General features: G+C 47.0%; 4 protein-coding genes across 4 annotated transcripts; 2 read left to right on the top strand and 2 right to left on the bottom strand.

Annotated features, from left to right (window-relative positions):
* Positions 1–642: 642 nt before the first annotated feature.
* BJX67DRAFT_383020 (uncharacterized protein) lies at positions 643–2,383 on the bottom strand (the record flags this gene model as incomplete). The annotated part of the gene is made up of 3 exons (XM_071033350.1): positions 643–1,074; positions 1,140–1,587; positions 1,638–2,383. The coding sequence occupies 3 exons, from the start codon at positions 2,381–2,383 to the stop codon at positions 643–645; spliced, it is 1,626 nt and encodes a 541-aa protein (XP_070884258.1).
* A 242-nt stretch (positions 2,384–2,625) lies between these two features.
* Positions 2,626–4,513, bottom strand: BJX67DRAFT_389488 (glycoside hydrolase family 13 protein; the record flags this gene model as incomplete). Its single annotated transcript, XM_071034506.1, has 3 exons — positions 2,626–3,905; positions 3,959–4,379; positions 4,442–4,513. 3 exons carry the CDS (start codon positions 4,511–4,513, stop codon positions 2,626–2,628), a joined length of 1,773 nt encoding a protein of 590 aa, XP_070884257.1.
* Positions 4,514–5,223: 710 nt separating this feature from the next.
* BJX67DRAFT_359126 (putative MFS maltose permease) lies at positions 5,224–6,743 on the top strand. Its single transcript, XM_071029646.1, has 3 exons — positions 5,224–6,470; positions 6,527–6,572; positions 6,630–6,743. Exon 1 carries the CDS (start codon positions 5,243–5,245, stop codon positions 6,446–6,448), a length of 1,206 nt encoding a protein of 401 aa, XP_070884256.1. The 5' UTR covers positions 5,224–5,242; the 3' UTR covers positions 6,449–6,470; positions 6,527–6,572; positions 6,630–6,743.
* Positions 6,744–6,871: 128 nt separating this feature from the next.
* BJX67DRAFT_187008 (Zn(II)2Cys6 transcription factor) lies at positions 6,872–9,079 on the top strand. The gene is made up of 5 exons (XM_071025259.1): positions 6,872–7,040; positions 7,098–7,201; positions 7,264–7,909; positions 7,962–8,677; positions 8,738–9,079. Exons 1-5 carry the CDS (start codon positions 6,963–6,965, stop codon positions 8,979–8,981), a joined length of 1,788 nt encoding a protein of 595 aa, XP_070884255.1. The 5' UTR covers positions 6,872–6,962; the 3' UTR covers positions 8,982–9,079.
* The last annotated feature ends 6,981 nt before the right edge of the window (positions 9,080–16,060 follow it).

Here is a 16,060-nt window from a genome sequence, read left to right as displayed (position 1 = left end):
CATGTTTGTCCACTTCCAGGATGATATCTCTCAGTCGATTGTAAGAAATCACGCTTATTCAAGAACACCACCAAATGATGCTCGGAAATTATGTTTTCACGGGCCAACCTCCCCGATAGGGGTCCACATGGCTGCGTTCCATGGAAGTACCAGATCGTCCACTCAAGTCAAAAAAATGGAATCGATGCAATTAAAAGAAGAACTGGTGAGCAAAAACATACAACAGTAGGGATTCGCATGTGGTCACCCACCATACTACTAACCTACCGGCGTGTGGCTTAAGTACGGCTGAGCGGACGGGAAGCCCTGTTTTCCACACCCTGTGGTCGTATGTACCAGCTGTAACAAAGTAAGGGTCCATATAGGACACTCCAATGTAGAACATGCCTCAGCATGGTCATTATGAAGGCCTTTGAGACCTTGTACTAGGGCTAACTTTTCCTTGTCTCAAATCGACCTGTGTGAATTTTCGGTTGATTGGGGGAAATTATCATGGCATACAAAAAGCATAAGATATCATTTTTTGTCCTCTGCATTTGGTTCACCCCCCCTCCCCCCCTTAAATTTCCCGACACATTCAGCACACATCAGCAACCAGATCTGGGCATGGCAAAGTTCAGAGGCCATACCAAGCGGTGGTTATCAACGAATGTTCGTGAGTGGCAGGGTATAGGCCGGCAACGCACGCTCAATCTCCGGCGTCTTATCACCAATCCGACTCATCTCAGCCCAATTAAACTCTTTATATTCCCACCCACTTGTATTCCCGAGGCCCGCTGCTGGCGACACCATCTCAGCCAGCTCTGACTCTGAAGAAGGGCCCGAATCTGGCGCCGCCGGCAAACTCAGATGACGACTAATCGGCGCTAACATAGACGGCAGCGTTTGACTAACTTTGGCAAGCAGCAGGGGAAGGAATTTTGTATCTCCACCATGGAGACCGTGGATGAGCGTACACAGGTGTTTGAGATAGTCCTGGGGCCCGACATCGAAGCCCGATGACCGGATTCGGGCTGGGGAGAGGCAGGCCATTACGTCGGCTAATGTGCATGTTATTTCGAATATTTTCTCAACCTGCGGCATATATGTCAGCTTGCGAGTCATGCTATTTGCTCTTACGGTTCGTGGATGCAACGTACCAGTCCGACACCGTGCGTTGCCATACTCTCACGCGAGAGCTTCCACGTCGCCAGCGACAGGTCCCGGGCTATCTGCAATGGGTACCGTAAATCAAGGCAGGGATGGGACGGTGTACTCGAGAGGAAGCCGGCGGTTGTGGCTAGTTGCCAGATCATGGTGCGCAGCCATTGCTGCGAGACACGGAGGTCGGCGAGGAGAATATCGGGCAGCTCGAGGTCCGTGGGGACGGCTTGCTGCAGGTGCTCCTCCAGTTGGATTAAGGACTCCCTTGAGAAGGAGGTCTCGGTGCCGTTCCAGCGGCTGAGGAAGGACTGGTCAAAGGGTCGGTAAAGGTCTGCGAGGCAGCGGAAGCCGGTGCTGAAGGAATCGGAGTGGGTGTTGTCAAGGGCAGGGCTGTCGGAGGTTATTTCTAAGGTGATGGGGCGGTGTCTTCGGATGGCGTGGGCTCTGAATCCATTTAGGTATTATCACGGTAGCAGATTCTCTGTACAACGTACCTTTCTGATATTAAGAGAAGCCAAAAGAGGCTACCCGCGAACGAGGGGCGGCCCTCATCCACCTCCGCATCCGGCTGGTCCAGCATGCCCGCCGTGTAAAGGGTGGTAGCTTCCCGTAGAAAATAGTACGCCTGTCGCTGGTTCCCTAGACCAATCTGGCAACCGTATAGGAGAAAAGCGATCGTGATCCCGTGTCGAATAGGTGCTGTGAAAGGATCAAGATGTCGACGAGTAGCTAGGGCTTCCTCCAGGAAAGACCGTCCGGGCGTTGCTGTCGGATTGTCCGGATTCTGCCATGACGCATAGCCAGTTTGTGTAAAAATGAAGGCACAAAACGCACAGACGAGACAGTACGAGTGTAAAGACTCAGCCATGCGATCGACGTGATTCTGGAACGTGGCGGGAAGAAAAATCGGCACTGTCCCCAACATGCGTGCGAAGAAGTACTCGGCGCAGCTCTGGACAACAGTCGGGTTCAGCAGCCCTGGTTGTCTTAGAAAATGGCCATCAGTCCTGCTCCCGGTCGGTGAAGGCGCTGAGAGACTCTCAGTCTGTTCTGGGGCCTGCCGTAGCTCGCGGAGGACGGTCGCTGTGGACCCCTGGCGGCCCTTCTTGCGGGGGATGGAAGTCGTGCGACACGCAAGACCGGCATTTTGACATCGGATACAGGGTTGCTGGGCATCACATTTGACTTTGCGGCGACGACAGGCATCGCATGCAGCTTTTGCGGCGTTACTGCGCGGCATCGGGGTATTAGAGTTGATATGTGGAGTGTTGGAGGAAGAAGAAGAAGAGAACGGTGCGAACCTTGGATCTCATCACAGAATGCCAAGAAAGGCCTCGCTAACCGCCTCTGGGACTGATACAGGTGGTTGAGGTCGAGGTTCGAGGAACTGTACTGTGTGTTTCCAAGGTATAAATGTATAATAATGGTACTTGAGTTCATGATCTAGTGGCCGCGGAGTATGCGCGTTCTATGTAGTTCACTCTATGCTGACTTATTGAAAACATAGATGCGGCCCTCATAGGGCTTCAACCTGTTAGAACCAGAAAGAGGTGCCTCAGGGTAATTGCTGACCAGGAGTTTCATCCCTTCTGCTTTTTCTGCCTGTGTGAAATCCTGCTCTTTCCCAGTGAAGTTCAACACCACCAGTGCGCAGTCCTCGCCTCTAGACTTGACAAAACAGAATGTCTCGAGGTTCTCGTAGTCTAGCACTTCGAATGCCCCATGGATGAATAACTGACGGTACGTTTTCCGCAAACGCAGTACTTTCTTCCAGAATGAGAGCACGCTCTCTGGATCTCCCTCTTGCCTCTTCACATTAATCTCCCGGTACAGATCATGCGTGCGCATCCACGGAGTACCCGCGGTAAACCCAGCCTGGGGAGAATCATCCCACTGCATCGGGAGTCTCGAATGGTCTCGAGCCAGGACCCGCAGGCCATCCATAATGCGCTGCTCACGTGTAGGATCAACACCACTAGCAACCTGGGTCTGGGCCTCCCGGTAGTATCCCAGTCCCTCGATATCCTTATACTCGTCGATCGGCCAGTCTCTTGGGGCGTTAATCATCCCAATCTCCTGTCCCTGATACAGGAACAGCGTTCCTGTCATAGCTACCATCATCAGCGCAAGCATCTTCGCCGATATCACGCGGAACTCCGGCGCATCTGACGCAAATCGCGACACGGACCGGCCATTGTCGTGGTTTTCGCAGAAGGCTGTTGTCCACCCGTCCGTCCCTTCGATGAAGGACTGCCACTTGCTGACGATGGATTTCATCTCTGTCAATTCCCAGGGTTGGAGTATGTACTTGTCCTCTAGGCTGTCGCCCATTCCGATATGGCCGATATCGAGATGGAAGACCATGCTGAGTTGCTTAGCGGATGCCCCGACATATTTGAGAACATGTGCGGGGTCTGGTGTGTTGGCAAGCTCGCCGACGGTTACCACGTCGCCGTACGGTTCGAGAGCCTCGTCGTACATCTCGCGAATGAATTCGTGGATGCGGGGGCCATTACACCACATCCCAATTGCTGGCTGGATAAAGCTCTTGGGATCGGTGATAGGGGCGTCGGGAAAGTCCGTGTGCTTGCTGTATTTGTTGACTGTATCGACACGGAACCCATCAACGCCTCTGTCCAGCCAGAAGCGGACTGCGCTGTCGTAGATTGCCTTGCGGGTCTCCGGATTGTCCCAGTTGAGGTCAGGCTGCTCCTTCGCGTAGAGATGAAGGTAGTACTCTTGTGTGTGCTCGTCCCACGTCCCTGTGATTGGTCAGCAGTTTCTGGGAACAAGTGGGCAATGAAGGTCAACAAACAGGTACTACCCGCAAAATATCCCCGATAGTTAGTCGGCGGCATGCGATTGCCGTGCTCATCGTAACGAGGCGGTCGCCAGAAATACCAGTCGCGTTTAGGGCTATCCTTGCTGCTCCGGCTCTCCTGGAACCACTTGTGCTGGTCGCTGGTATGATTCACGACAAGGTCCAGAATGAGCCTCATTCCGTGCTTATGGCACTCGTTAACGAGCTTCTCGACGTCTGCGACCGTCCCGTATGCTGGTAGGACATTTTCATAGTCCGAGATATCATATCCCATATCGTGCATGGGAGAGTCGTACATGGGTGAGAGCCACACGACGTCCACGCCTAGCGACTGGAGATACGGCACCTTCTCGATAACACCGGGGATATCGCCCCAGCCATCGCCGTTTGAGTCCTTGAAAGATGCTGGATAGACCTGTTGAGTCAGCTATCGCTGTGTGGTCACAGAGATGCGCACGCTGTGCGCTGCACAAGTACCTGGTAGATGGTGGCTTCCTTCCACCAGTTATTGGTCCCGGTCGGGACGGCCTCGATGACGCTTGGGGACATGATCCAGGCCGAAGTCGCGTTCGCCTACGTGCAAATAAAGTGGTTGACAAGAAGGCCGCTTTATAACCCTCCAACCTCGGTCTCGGAGTGGGTGTTGGAGCACCGCATTGCCTCCGACTAACCGCCGACTCAGCACCGATTGTCCAATCCGCGTCGAGAATGCTTGCCATTGAGGAGAATTTCCCCACCTCAATCAACGACAAATTTGAGAATGTGGAGAGACCCCAGATTCACTGCATGGGCCGCATCGTCTGCATCGTCTGCGGATGGGGGATATAAATGCCCTCACAGATCCCCTCCTTGCCCATCGATCTGCTGTTGTCTTCTGTTGTACAATATCAACCTCACGAGCACATCATGTCGCAGAACGATGATCAGCGCAAGGAGTCGCTGGCCCACGGCAAGCATGGCGCCAGACAGGAGCAGACCATGACTCTCTGGCAAGGCCTTCGTCTCTATCCAAAGGCCGTTGCGTGGTCAGTCCTGTTATCCTCAGCCCTGATTATGGAGGGCTATGATCTCGCTCTGCTGGGATCGCTGTACGCATCACCGGCCTTCAATGAGAAATACGGTGTTCAATCCGCCGATGGCGAGTGGAATGTACCCGCATCCTGGCAGTCTGCTTTATCAAACGGAGCGCGTGTGGGTGAAGTCATCGGCCTCATCATCAGCGGTCTGGTCTCGGAGCGCCTCGGCTATCGATGGACGATGATCAGCGCACTGATTGCGATGAACGCTGTTATTTTCCTGTTCTTCTTCGCCGTCAACGTGCAGATGCTTCTGTCCGCTGAAATTCTCGCCGGTATCCCCTGGGGTATCTTCCAGACGTTACCCGCTGCGTACGCCTCGGAAGTCTGTCCTGTCGTCTTGCGACCCTACCTGACCACGTATATCAATATGTGCTGGGTGTTCGGTCAGTTCATCGCAGCCGGTGTCAATCGAGGATCCTTCCAGCGAGGCGACGAGTGGTCATACCGGATCCCATTCGCCGTGCAGTGGGTCTGGCCACTACCCATTCTAATTGGAATTCTCTTCGCCCCCGAATCACCCTGGTGGCACGTTCGACGGGGCGATATCGCTGGCGCCAAACGCTCTCTGCAACGACTCACCTCACCCCGGGATCGCGACTTTGACCCAGACGCCACCATCGCCATGATACAGCACACAAACGAGCTCGAAAAGTCCCTCACCGCGGGGACAAGCTACCTGGACTGCTTCAAGGGTGTCAACCTCCGCCGCACTGAAATCGTCTGTGGCATTTGGATCGTCCAAACCCTCAACGGACAAAACCTAATGGGCTACTTCGCCTACTTCTGCGTGCAGGCTGGTCTCCCCGAAATCCATTCCTTTAACCTCTCACTTGGCCAATACGCCCTCGGCGTCCTCGGTACAATCGGTTCGTGGTTCCTCATGTCCGCGATGGGGCGCCGTCGAATCCACCTTCTCGGTCTATCGGGACTCTTCACCCTCCTCATCATAACTGGTAGTCTTTCCTTCGCGCCCTCGTCAAATAACTCCGCGAAATGGGCTATAGGAGTCATGCTCATGATCTTCACTTTCGTCTACGACATCACCATCGGGCCTGTGACATACTCCCTTGTCTCGGAACTCTCGTCGACCCGCCTCAAGGCGAAAACGATTAACCTCGCGCGCGCGGGATACAATATCAGTAATATTGTTGTGAACGTGTTAACGAATTATCAGCTCAACGATTCAGCGTGGAACTGGGGCGCGCGGTCCGCGTATTTCTGGGGCGGCACTTGTCTAGTTTGTTTGATTTGGGCTTTCTTTCGTGTGCCGGAGCCTCGGGGCAGGACATATGAGGAGCTCGATTTGTTGTTTGAGAGGAGGGTTTCGGCGAGGAAGTTTCGGACGACGGAGGTCGACCCGTACGAGGGGCAGGTTGAGGTTCGAGAGGATAGGGTTAAGGAGTAGATTTGCGTACAACTCTTTGATTCTATACGACTTGTTAGCTGCGATCTACTATGGGACCCGGATTAAGGTGTTTCTTTCCTGTCAAGACCCGACGGCAGTTGCGGTTCGATCTGAGGTTGGAGCACTAAATATATTTTAAGTACGAAGAAGACTCGCAAGTTGTAACAAATCATCGTCTAACCTCTTCCCTCAGTGGCTTTCTTGGTGAAACGAGGCATCGGTCACCACACAATTCGGCATCGCATATGAGTTCTGCATTTTAGTGTTCTTCTGTTTCGGCTGTTGTCCATCGAGCAGACCAACGTGTGTTGTGACGTTGGTGCCTGAGGACGCAGTTCCTGGCGGCTTTTCGCGGCTGAGTCAGCGGAATTGAAGTTCTCCAAGCGCATCAGCCCCAGAACGATCTCATCGTCAATTCACCCGCAGTGATTCGTCAGTCTAATCGAGATCCGCTCTTCAGTTGGAATGTTAAGCGCGAAGACATATGATTCCGGGGTTCTGATTGGCCTCTGGAATGGCTGATTCGGACGACACTCGCGCTCCGCGTGGCGGGAGGCAACGTGTTGCGTGCGATCTCTGTCGGCACAAGAAGGTACCGGAATCTTTTCCCTAACACCGCGTGATGTACGCTGACGTCGACGCGTTGTAGATTCGCTGTGATGGAGAGAAACCAGCGTGTGAAACATGTCGTCTAGCCGGGGTGACCTGTACCCTTACAGTCCTGGAACGTCCACAGAAGAAATCGATCAAGGTGTATGGCCACTAACCTAGAACAAAGTCAGTGAGTGATATCTAGTAGCTAATCGTGGAACTAGGCAACTTTTAGAGGCAAAATCTAGAATTCGGAACTTGGAAGAGCGAGAACGCCGTGCCGCTGGCTCACCCCCAAAGACACTGCAACCCGAAGCAACTCTTCATATACGCGATCCTGCGAACGTTAATTCCGCTCTTGAGATCTTTAGGTGGCACTTAGATTGCTCCGGACCGCTGTCACCGAACTCGCCTGCAAAGGAAGCGTTTCTATCGAGCGTCTACCACCGAACAGGCCGTCCTTTCGATCTCGACCTGTTCTCGGCGCTTGTGGTCGCATCGCAGAATCAACGGCGTACTATGAGACCATCAGGAATCGTCGTTCCGAAATGGCCGGATAATGACTTGATCCAGCAGTGCATAAGTCACTACATTAACCAACATCTATACTCAATGTTCCCCACACTCGAGCCCAGTAAAGCGTACACACTATTCGAAGAGTACGCTTCCGGCTCCCTTGATGAGCGACGACATATAGTGGCCAAGGCTTGCCTGAGTGCATTTGCGGCTTTCATCTCGCTGATCCATCGGCACCATCCTTCCTTTGCAAAGGCTGAGCCGGATTCCTACATGAGGGCCGCGCTGACACTGTTACCTCATTTGATTCTTGAGCCAAGTAATGTGGAAGCTCTTCAAGCCATTTTAATTATTGTACGTGCGGCTCGTCCTTCCCACAACTCGACGGCTTAACCTTACGTTGTAGGCACAATACATAACCCCAGCAGGGGAAGCCGACGCCGGCAAACTGCTCCTCGGTATCGCAGTACGAATACTTTATAATCTCGGTGCACACAGAAAACACTCAACCCCCGCGGAGACCCGGGAGCACACCCATCTGCGCGCGTTATTTTGGGCGTGCTACGCAATGGACAGAGAAATGTCGATCCGAAGCTCCCAACCCCCTCTAATCAACGACGCGGACTGCGATCTGGACCTCCCACCAAACTACGTCCAAAGCACCTCAGATCGACAATTCCTCGACGAACCCTTATCATCAGATATCCTCCTCTACCCTTCAGATCTCCGATTCTCCCTCTTCAAGTCTAAACTCTACCGACTTCTCTACTCGAAGCAAGCCCAAACCCACCCGGAAGCTCGACGGCTCGAATATATCCGGCAACTAGATCATGAACTTAGTGAGCTGAAGGCGAGCTTCCCGGTCCATTTCCAGCCAGATCCTGAGGCGTACCTGAGACCGAACTATAAGGTGCATGACTTTAGTCTTCGCGGGATGAATATCCATCTTGAGTACTATTACTGCCTGCGAATGATCCACGAGGCGAGTATCGCATCCAGTATGTCACATTCCGGGGGAACAGCTCCGCTTGCGTCGAGCGTGGAGTTATATTACCACGCAGTGCGGTCAACTCTGCTGTATTTTATCCGCGTGGAGGGTCTGATTCAGCCGCCCACAGTATGGTGAGCTTTCCACTGCATCGTTGTTCTGACCGACTATCCACTTATCGTGTTTTCATTCAGGATCCACGCACAATTCGTCCTCTCATCCACCATCGCCCTCTTCTGGAATATGATCGAGAACCCCACGGCACCGACGTTCCATGAGGACCTTCGGCTACTAGAACAAATGAAGGAGCTCTTTACGCGTCTCTGTCGGAATTGCCGGGATGTAGCGCACTTACCGCCGCTATTCATATTCGATAAATTTCTTGGAATGCTGTTAGATTTTTCGGGGGAGGCGCTAGCTAGGGCTACGCGTTCGTGAGATAGAGATGATACTAAGTGCATTCTTTGCTTGACTATCTACCGCGTGCACGTCGTCAACCAGTCCTTCTCTGCGATAGGGTCGGATGCTCAATGTTGTCTTCGCGTCTATCTTCCAGCTCAGACAGAGTAATATTAGAATGATCTATCGCAGACGAGATTTAGCGTGCGAGTCATGGCCGGATCCGTGGCGAGCTCAGCCAACGCCCGTGATATTAGTATGTCGGGCCGTGAGCGGGGGCCTGGAGCTTTGGGAAATGGAGAGCATTGAGCGCATGCCTTGGTATGCCTCAAACAGGGACAGAACCACGTGGGGGAGGAACTGTTTCCCGGAGTGCTTCGAGCCAATGTGCAGCGTTGAAGAAACGGTGAATGCCTCCTGAAGAACTTCAACCCTCAGGACGCGGCTTGCTGTTACGTGGGGCCCGTGGATGCTCCTCGTGGTGAAAGTTACCTGTCTAATCCTCTGGTAGACTAACCCAATTCTCTCACCAGACAGGTTTATCCTTCGAGTCGAGCTGGGGACTAACCAGCTGGGAGTAGACGAAGGGAAAAAACTGAGGATACTCGCGTCTTGACGCCGCATGGGTCTGGAGAAGGCTGATAGGCTAAGCATTGGCTGTTGTAGCTGTACAACGCGCACAGTGGATAGTGTTAGCCTCCCCAGACGCTTGCTGGGTTTCGCCTGGGATTTTGCCGAAGCAGGTCTACAGCATATAAGGAGGTTAATTATGTAGCAGGACTTCTATCCCAGGGGGAAAGAAGCCTCTATCACAGCCCAGTGCAAATACCATTCCCTCCACTATGCGCTCCCCAACCAAACTCCTCAGAGTCCTCCCTCTTTGCCATCCACATCTCCTAGGACCCTTCAGCCCTCGCCTCGAAATTCTGTCTACGCTCCAAATATGTCTTGCCCCGCTGTATGCCCCCAGCACCTGGCTCTCAAGACCGAATCTGTAGAAGATCTTACTCGAGAAGTGGTGGTCCCGCACGGTGGTGCGGTTCCTGGAGACCTCGTCGCGCACGTACCGATAGTGCGGTGGGCTATCCAGAAGTAACTCTGCGAAACGGAGATCATTATTAGCCTTTTCTACCTGTAGCGCTCGAGTCACAGAGCTACGACGGTCACGTGGATCGTCGGGCTTTAGTGCTGATGCTGCGACTTTCAACCCAGATTGACAGTTAGAAATCGACCCCAAAGGTTGCTTAGTGAACGCTCTCACAATCCGTACCATACATCTGCGGCAGTATCAAAGTTCTCCCGAATTCTGAATGAGACGTGCTTGGTTCCAGCCTCCGTCAAAGCCACTCATGGTCGAGACCGCTGGTCGTCATTGCCGAAGTTTCGGCACGCAGAGTCGCCACCATTCAGAGTCAGCGTGCTGGTAGTCCGTATATTTTAAGTATTCCATGCCATATGCAGTGACGAAATCTTTCGTCAACTTCTGAGACATGTTGGCGTTTGCGATGTCCTTGCCACGCGCAGTGCCCCCGACCCGTTGCGGCGAAGGATGGAAAGTATGTAATCAAGGAGTGGTGTCAAATTAGTGTTATTTGCATTCATTACCTTGTATACAAGCGGGGCCTATTGGTAAACAACTACGCCAGAGTCTATAGTTCGGTACTGTCACAAATCGAAGACTCAAGTGAAGAAGGGTTCAATTTCCATTCTGGTAGACGGAACGGAACGAGGCTGCAATTATAGCGAAGGAAGCAATATTTGAATTGTTGCAGACACTGCTAAAACACTATCTCTAGAGACGTTCGAGATGATGAGGCCACAGCCTCCATCGAGACCGGAAAATCCTGGTTCCAGACGACAGCTTCAACAGTACATGCGGAGCAGAGAAACCAGGGAGCCACTACATGCTTTTTGCCCATCAAGGTCCATTTATCCTAACAATTCCAACGCACACCAAGACAACAGTTGAGAAAGGTAACCACAGAAGGGGATAAGCGGGGTTGGAGGAGCTATTACGAGTTGCCTGGAGTTGTTGAAAAGCATCGAGCGGTCGTAAGAAGTCACTTCATGACGGGAAACGACCTACTTCGACTCCCCAGCTACACCTGTCTCACTGGAGCGTCGTCTTTCTTCGACTGTTTGCTGGTTTCTAGGGAGCTCTGCAGGAGACGCGGGTGGCAGGCGATCTACCGGGCGATAACTATGGCACTGGTGAGTTTTGTTCAGGCTATGAGGAACTTATCTTCTTGTATGACTTACTATCCTGTACTGCTGAAGTAGAACCATGCCCATATGACCCACCCAACTGCCACTATCCGAGAGATGAGCGCACCGAGCCAGAGAAACCGGCAGTCCCCCAAGGACATTGTGTAAGGGGGAGACCCCAATCGAGTAATGGTGATGGTTGGGAACATCCTTGACGTAGAAGTTGTGAAGACTAGTATTCTCGAAGTGGTATGTTTTTTTTCGGGTATGGAGAGGAAATAGAGGTGATGGACAGCGCCTACCAGTTGCTCCTTCCACGATGTGAGAAGGTACGTATCAGGGCTGTGGTTACCTGGCTCGAGGATCACAAGGTGTAGAAGAGGAATATCGAAGAGCGAAATGAGGTTGCTTTAATATTGAGGTCATGGCACAGTTAGGGTTTCATATAAGCTCCGAGACGCAAAATCCGCACCATTCAGACTCTGTCGGAACCATAATCCTTGTTGAATCTCCACCCAGGCCGGATAGACGCTCAATCGAGGTGTGCCCGTTGGTAGTTGGCATTGCTCGAAAGATGTTTGCCTTGTGCATGTGCAGGAGTTCTATAGCAAAAAGGGTGAAAGCAAGATCCTCATAGGACAATCGTATTCTCGCCGGGCGGAGGCTGTGGTTGCAGATGGAGGATGGCGGGAGAGCTAATTCTCGTGGATATTCTGGGCGTCACTTCGACTCCGTCAACTGGAAAATGCATCTCTCGAAGGTGCCTTTGACCGTCATTGCCTGGTGTGAGTTTCTCGGGCGGCCGCCGATGTTGGTTGCTATTCCTTCACAGCAAGAACATTATCATTGGCAGTGTGGTTCATGGCAGGGGATTACTTACGCTTGGTCCGTTTATCATACTACTCCTATCTCCCGACCCAGGACGCTCATACCCATGAGCCGATGGGGGAGGAGATGAGGCTGAGGGATGGTCAATGAAGCCATGAAGTGACTGTAGTTGTCAGGGTACTTACTCTTAATGCATGGACCATTGTACACTGAATGGTTGTTTTCTTGATTGTGGTGTCAGACTGGGGAAGCTGGGGTGGTTGCGTCTGGATAATCACGATCGAGATGTCCACAAACCGAACCCCGCTGCCCAGCACGCCGGCCGGCCGACCTGCCCTGGGAGGGGGGAAGGGGTAACGACCGGCGCCAGGAGCGTGGGCTCTGCCAACTGTAACACTAGTTAGCATTATCTGGCCTGTAAAGTGACCTCTTTTAACTTACCGGCCCTTTGCACTGAAAAAGAAGGTAGAGCATATAATGGAGTCGACAGCAAGGGCAAGCGTGTCAGAGGACTCGGGCATTGACAGCCAATGGATCTGCTATGCCTAGACTTGTTAACCCGCGGGTTTTGGGTTGACCCATGGCCTTTGAAGATGAACCAGTGGGTTTTGGGTTGGGTTATGGGGATTAGAAACCCGCCCATGGGTTACTGAAAAACCCACTAACCTAACCCAAAAAGTCTAAAAAATCCATGTAGGTAGATTAGGTAGTAATCTATATCTTTAAATAAATTACTATATTAAATATAGTAATTTATTTATATTTAATATATATATATATAATATAGTAATTTATTTCTTGGTATAGCTTGGTAACTTATTAGATTATCCAAAATCTAATAGGTTACCTATATATAACCCAAAACCTATTGTCACAGTCGGTGCCTGAACTGGCAGGCATCAACGACCCCGCTCTGACCCTGCTTAGCTGGCTGCCCGACAGCAGCCCGACAGCCAATTATATAAGGATCCTGACTCTTGCATGTATCCTAGTTCTTTAAGCAATTTGTTCTATTTTTCTTATAATAGAATCCTCTATAAAAACCTGAATAAGTTCCCTTACAAAGACTAGGCAGCTTGACACTTGCTAGTACCTGGCATTATAACAACCAAATACTTTTGCCAATGTTATGACCCACGTCAAGGCGGTGAAAATATTATGCCAGGTACAACATTACCAAGGCAGGAATATTATCAGATGATAATATTTCCCTCACACTCATTTTATTAGTACTTACTATTACAACCATGACAAGATTATTGCTATAATAATTTTAAAGAGCTTTGGTATTACTACCTTGCATTAATACTAACACTAATTAGATAACAACCAGCTTATTTACCTTGTTTTATAGTAGAAGCTACCAGAGTGGAATACCCATAAACTACTAGGGCATGTAACATGGTATATTACTAAAAAGTGGTATACTATATACTAACTAGTATATGGCTACTCAAGGGTAGGTCCTATACTAATAAGGACCAGAAAGACAAGACAAAAGAAGAAATATTTAAGGACACTTATTACTACTATACTTAACTTCCTATCTTTGTAATTAATACTACTATTATTAAAGTACCTGTAATTATATTACTATTTTTGTAAAATAACTTGTCTAGTACTTACTCTACAGGCTATAGTATATATATTATAAGCTAGCCCTGCCCTTTTATCTTAATTTTAATCTAACTATAACAAGTCCTTATACTTGTTAGATATGGTTATACTAGATAAAACAAGTTAATTTAAACCTTTTAGAAATCTTGCATAAAAGCCTAGGATTAAAAGTATATAAGAGGTTATTGCTTTAATAACAAATTAATTACTAGTTAGTACAAGTTGTATTTTAGATTAACTTAAAAGCTACTAATATAATATCTTAATACTAGTACCAAGCTGCTATATTTTTAGAGGGTAAAACCTTGTAAAAGATTATTACTAGAATATAAGCCTAACTTAATAAATAAACTAAAGTTATTAATCAGGTTACTAGTAACCTAAACTAGTAGAATAATATACCTAAAAATAGTAAAACTTTTAAAAAATATTAAGAGATATTAGAGTAGCTCTAGGACTATATTTTTATACTTAAGACTAAATTTAGAACCAAGATCTTGAAGATTAAGATACTTAAGCCCTTTAATAATACTTAGACTAAGTTATACTTCTTTCTTATATAGATATAGACCTTTATTAATATTAATTAGAATAAATTAGCTAGTAAGGCTAATAAGATTATATTTATATCTACTTATCTTACTAGAAAAGCATATAAATAGTTTAAACTATTTATAAGGAAATAGTAAGAAGCTAAGAAAAACAAGCTAGCTAGTAATACTAAATAATTATTTACAAGTTATAACTATTTCAAGGAATAGCTTACTTATATTTTTAAAGATATTAATAAAACTTATAATACTAAAAGGTAAATTAAAAAAATATACTAGTCCAAGAGGGATATAAATATACTTATCTTGGAATTCTAATAAATTATATTATATCTAATATAAAAAGATAATACTCTTATATACTACTTTAAAAGGGCCCTAGATTATAATATCTAGGAAAAGATAGTATTTCTACCTAGACCTAATAACCTAGTAGGGATATATAATCTAGTATCTAGAATAGGAAATTAGCTTAAAAAGCTAAGGGAATAATAGAGTTAATAAAATTATAGAAAGTATTATACTAGGAAAAATTAGGATAAATGCAATAGCTATTATACTAATAATAATTAATAATTCCAGGCTAGATTCTAAGGAAATAATAATTTATATAAACTTTAATCTATAGACTTAGATATAATAATTTCTAAAATAGAATAAGATTATTACTAGAAAGAAAATCTATACTTTTCCTATAGTAAACCAGGTTATAGGATAGTAGATTATAAAAAGTAGAAATAGCATAGCTAGAGACTCTAAAAAAGAGCTAGATAATATTAATTAAGAGCCATATAGGAAGTTATAATACTAAATATAACTAGAAAGTAGGATAATAATACTAGCAAGATACTTATTATAACTAATAATTTTCTAGAAGAGGCTAAGAAAGCTTTAGCTTAGGATAAGCATGCTATAATAATTAATAATACCTAGGATATTACTAAAAAAAGGTAAAGTATACCTCTAGTAGCTTGGAATAAACTTGAATAAAATACTAAAAAATAGGATCTAAATCTTATACTAAATCTACTAGAAGTAATAGCTATACTACTAAGAGAAACAGGAATAAATACTAGGAGATATATTAAGTAGATTACTAATCTTGCTAATAAGATATATAAAAAAATACTTAAGATAATTATTAAAATTCTTGCAAGTATTAAGAAAATAATTAAGTAGCTAGATAGAATCCTTTAAAATAAATTACTATACTAGCTAAAATATTTACTTAGTATTATAATTTTATAAACTAATAAAAAAGCTAAAAAAAATAGATAAATCCTACTATAATAAAGCTACTAATAACAAGCCTGCTTAAAAAAGAGAGTATAGCAACTTTCCTATAATTATATAGAAAGTTAACCTATTTAATAAATAATATAAAATATAGCTAATGTTATCGAAGCAACAACCTCTCGTGCGCTTCTAACCCTGTTCTCTCACGCGGGACTTCCAAAGGATTTGGATTGACTTGTCTTACCTGGTATGATCATGCCTAACAAGTATAAGGACTTGTTATGGTTGGGTTGAAGTTAAGGTAAAAGGGCAGGGCTAGCCTATAATATATATACTATAGCTTGTAAAGTAAGTACTAAACAAGTTACTTTGCAAAGATCTTTTAAACAAGTTACTCTAGAATAATAGTAGTATTAATTATAAAAATAGGAGAGCTAGATATAGTAATAATAAGTATCCTTAAGTATTCCTAAGTTTCTACTATTCTCCTACTATTAAATAGTATACCAAATAGTAGACCTAATTAGATTATATAGCCCTGTATACTATTCTCCTACTATTAAATAGTATACTAAATAGTATATGGTCATGTAGTCTTTTACTAGAGTAACTTTGTTTACCATATCCTTAGAGTAATTTAAAATTCTCCCTTATAATAATTCCTATTTTCTTTATTCCTGT

Source organism: Aspergillus lucknowensis (genome assembly GCF_044049455.1).
Source record: "Aspergillus lucknowensis strain CBS 449.75 chromosome Unknown BJX67scaffold_33, whole genome shotgun sequence".
NCBI lineage: Eukaryota > Fungi > Ascomycota > Eurotiomycetes > Eurotiales > Aspergillaceae > Aspergillus > Aspergillus lucknowensis.
Note: the sequence above shows the minus strand (reverse complement) of the source record. Positions and strands in the feature narration are given on the sequence as shown.

What these genes read in the sequence shown, in the direction of transcription:
- BJX67DRAFT_359126 (XM_071029646.1), top strand. Translation starts at nt 5,243, where the DNA reads ATGAACGCTGTTATTTTCCTGTTCTTCTTCGCCGTCAACGTGCAGATG.
- BJX67DRAFT_187008 (XM_071025259.1), top strand. Translation starts at nt 6,963, where the DNA reads ATGGCTGATTCGGACGACACTCGCGCTCCGCGTGGCGGGAGGCAACGT. An exon ending in ATCTCTGTCGGCACAAGAAG is followed by an intron (nt 7,041 to 7,097) that starts GTACCGGAATCT and finishes GACGCGTTGTAG; the next exon opens with ATTCGCTGTGATGGAGAGAA. An exon ending in ATTCAGCCGCCCACAGTATG is followed by an intron (nt 8,678 to 8,737) that starts GTGAGCTTTCCA and finishes GTTTTCATTCAG; the next exon opens with GATCCACGCACAATTCGTCC.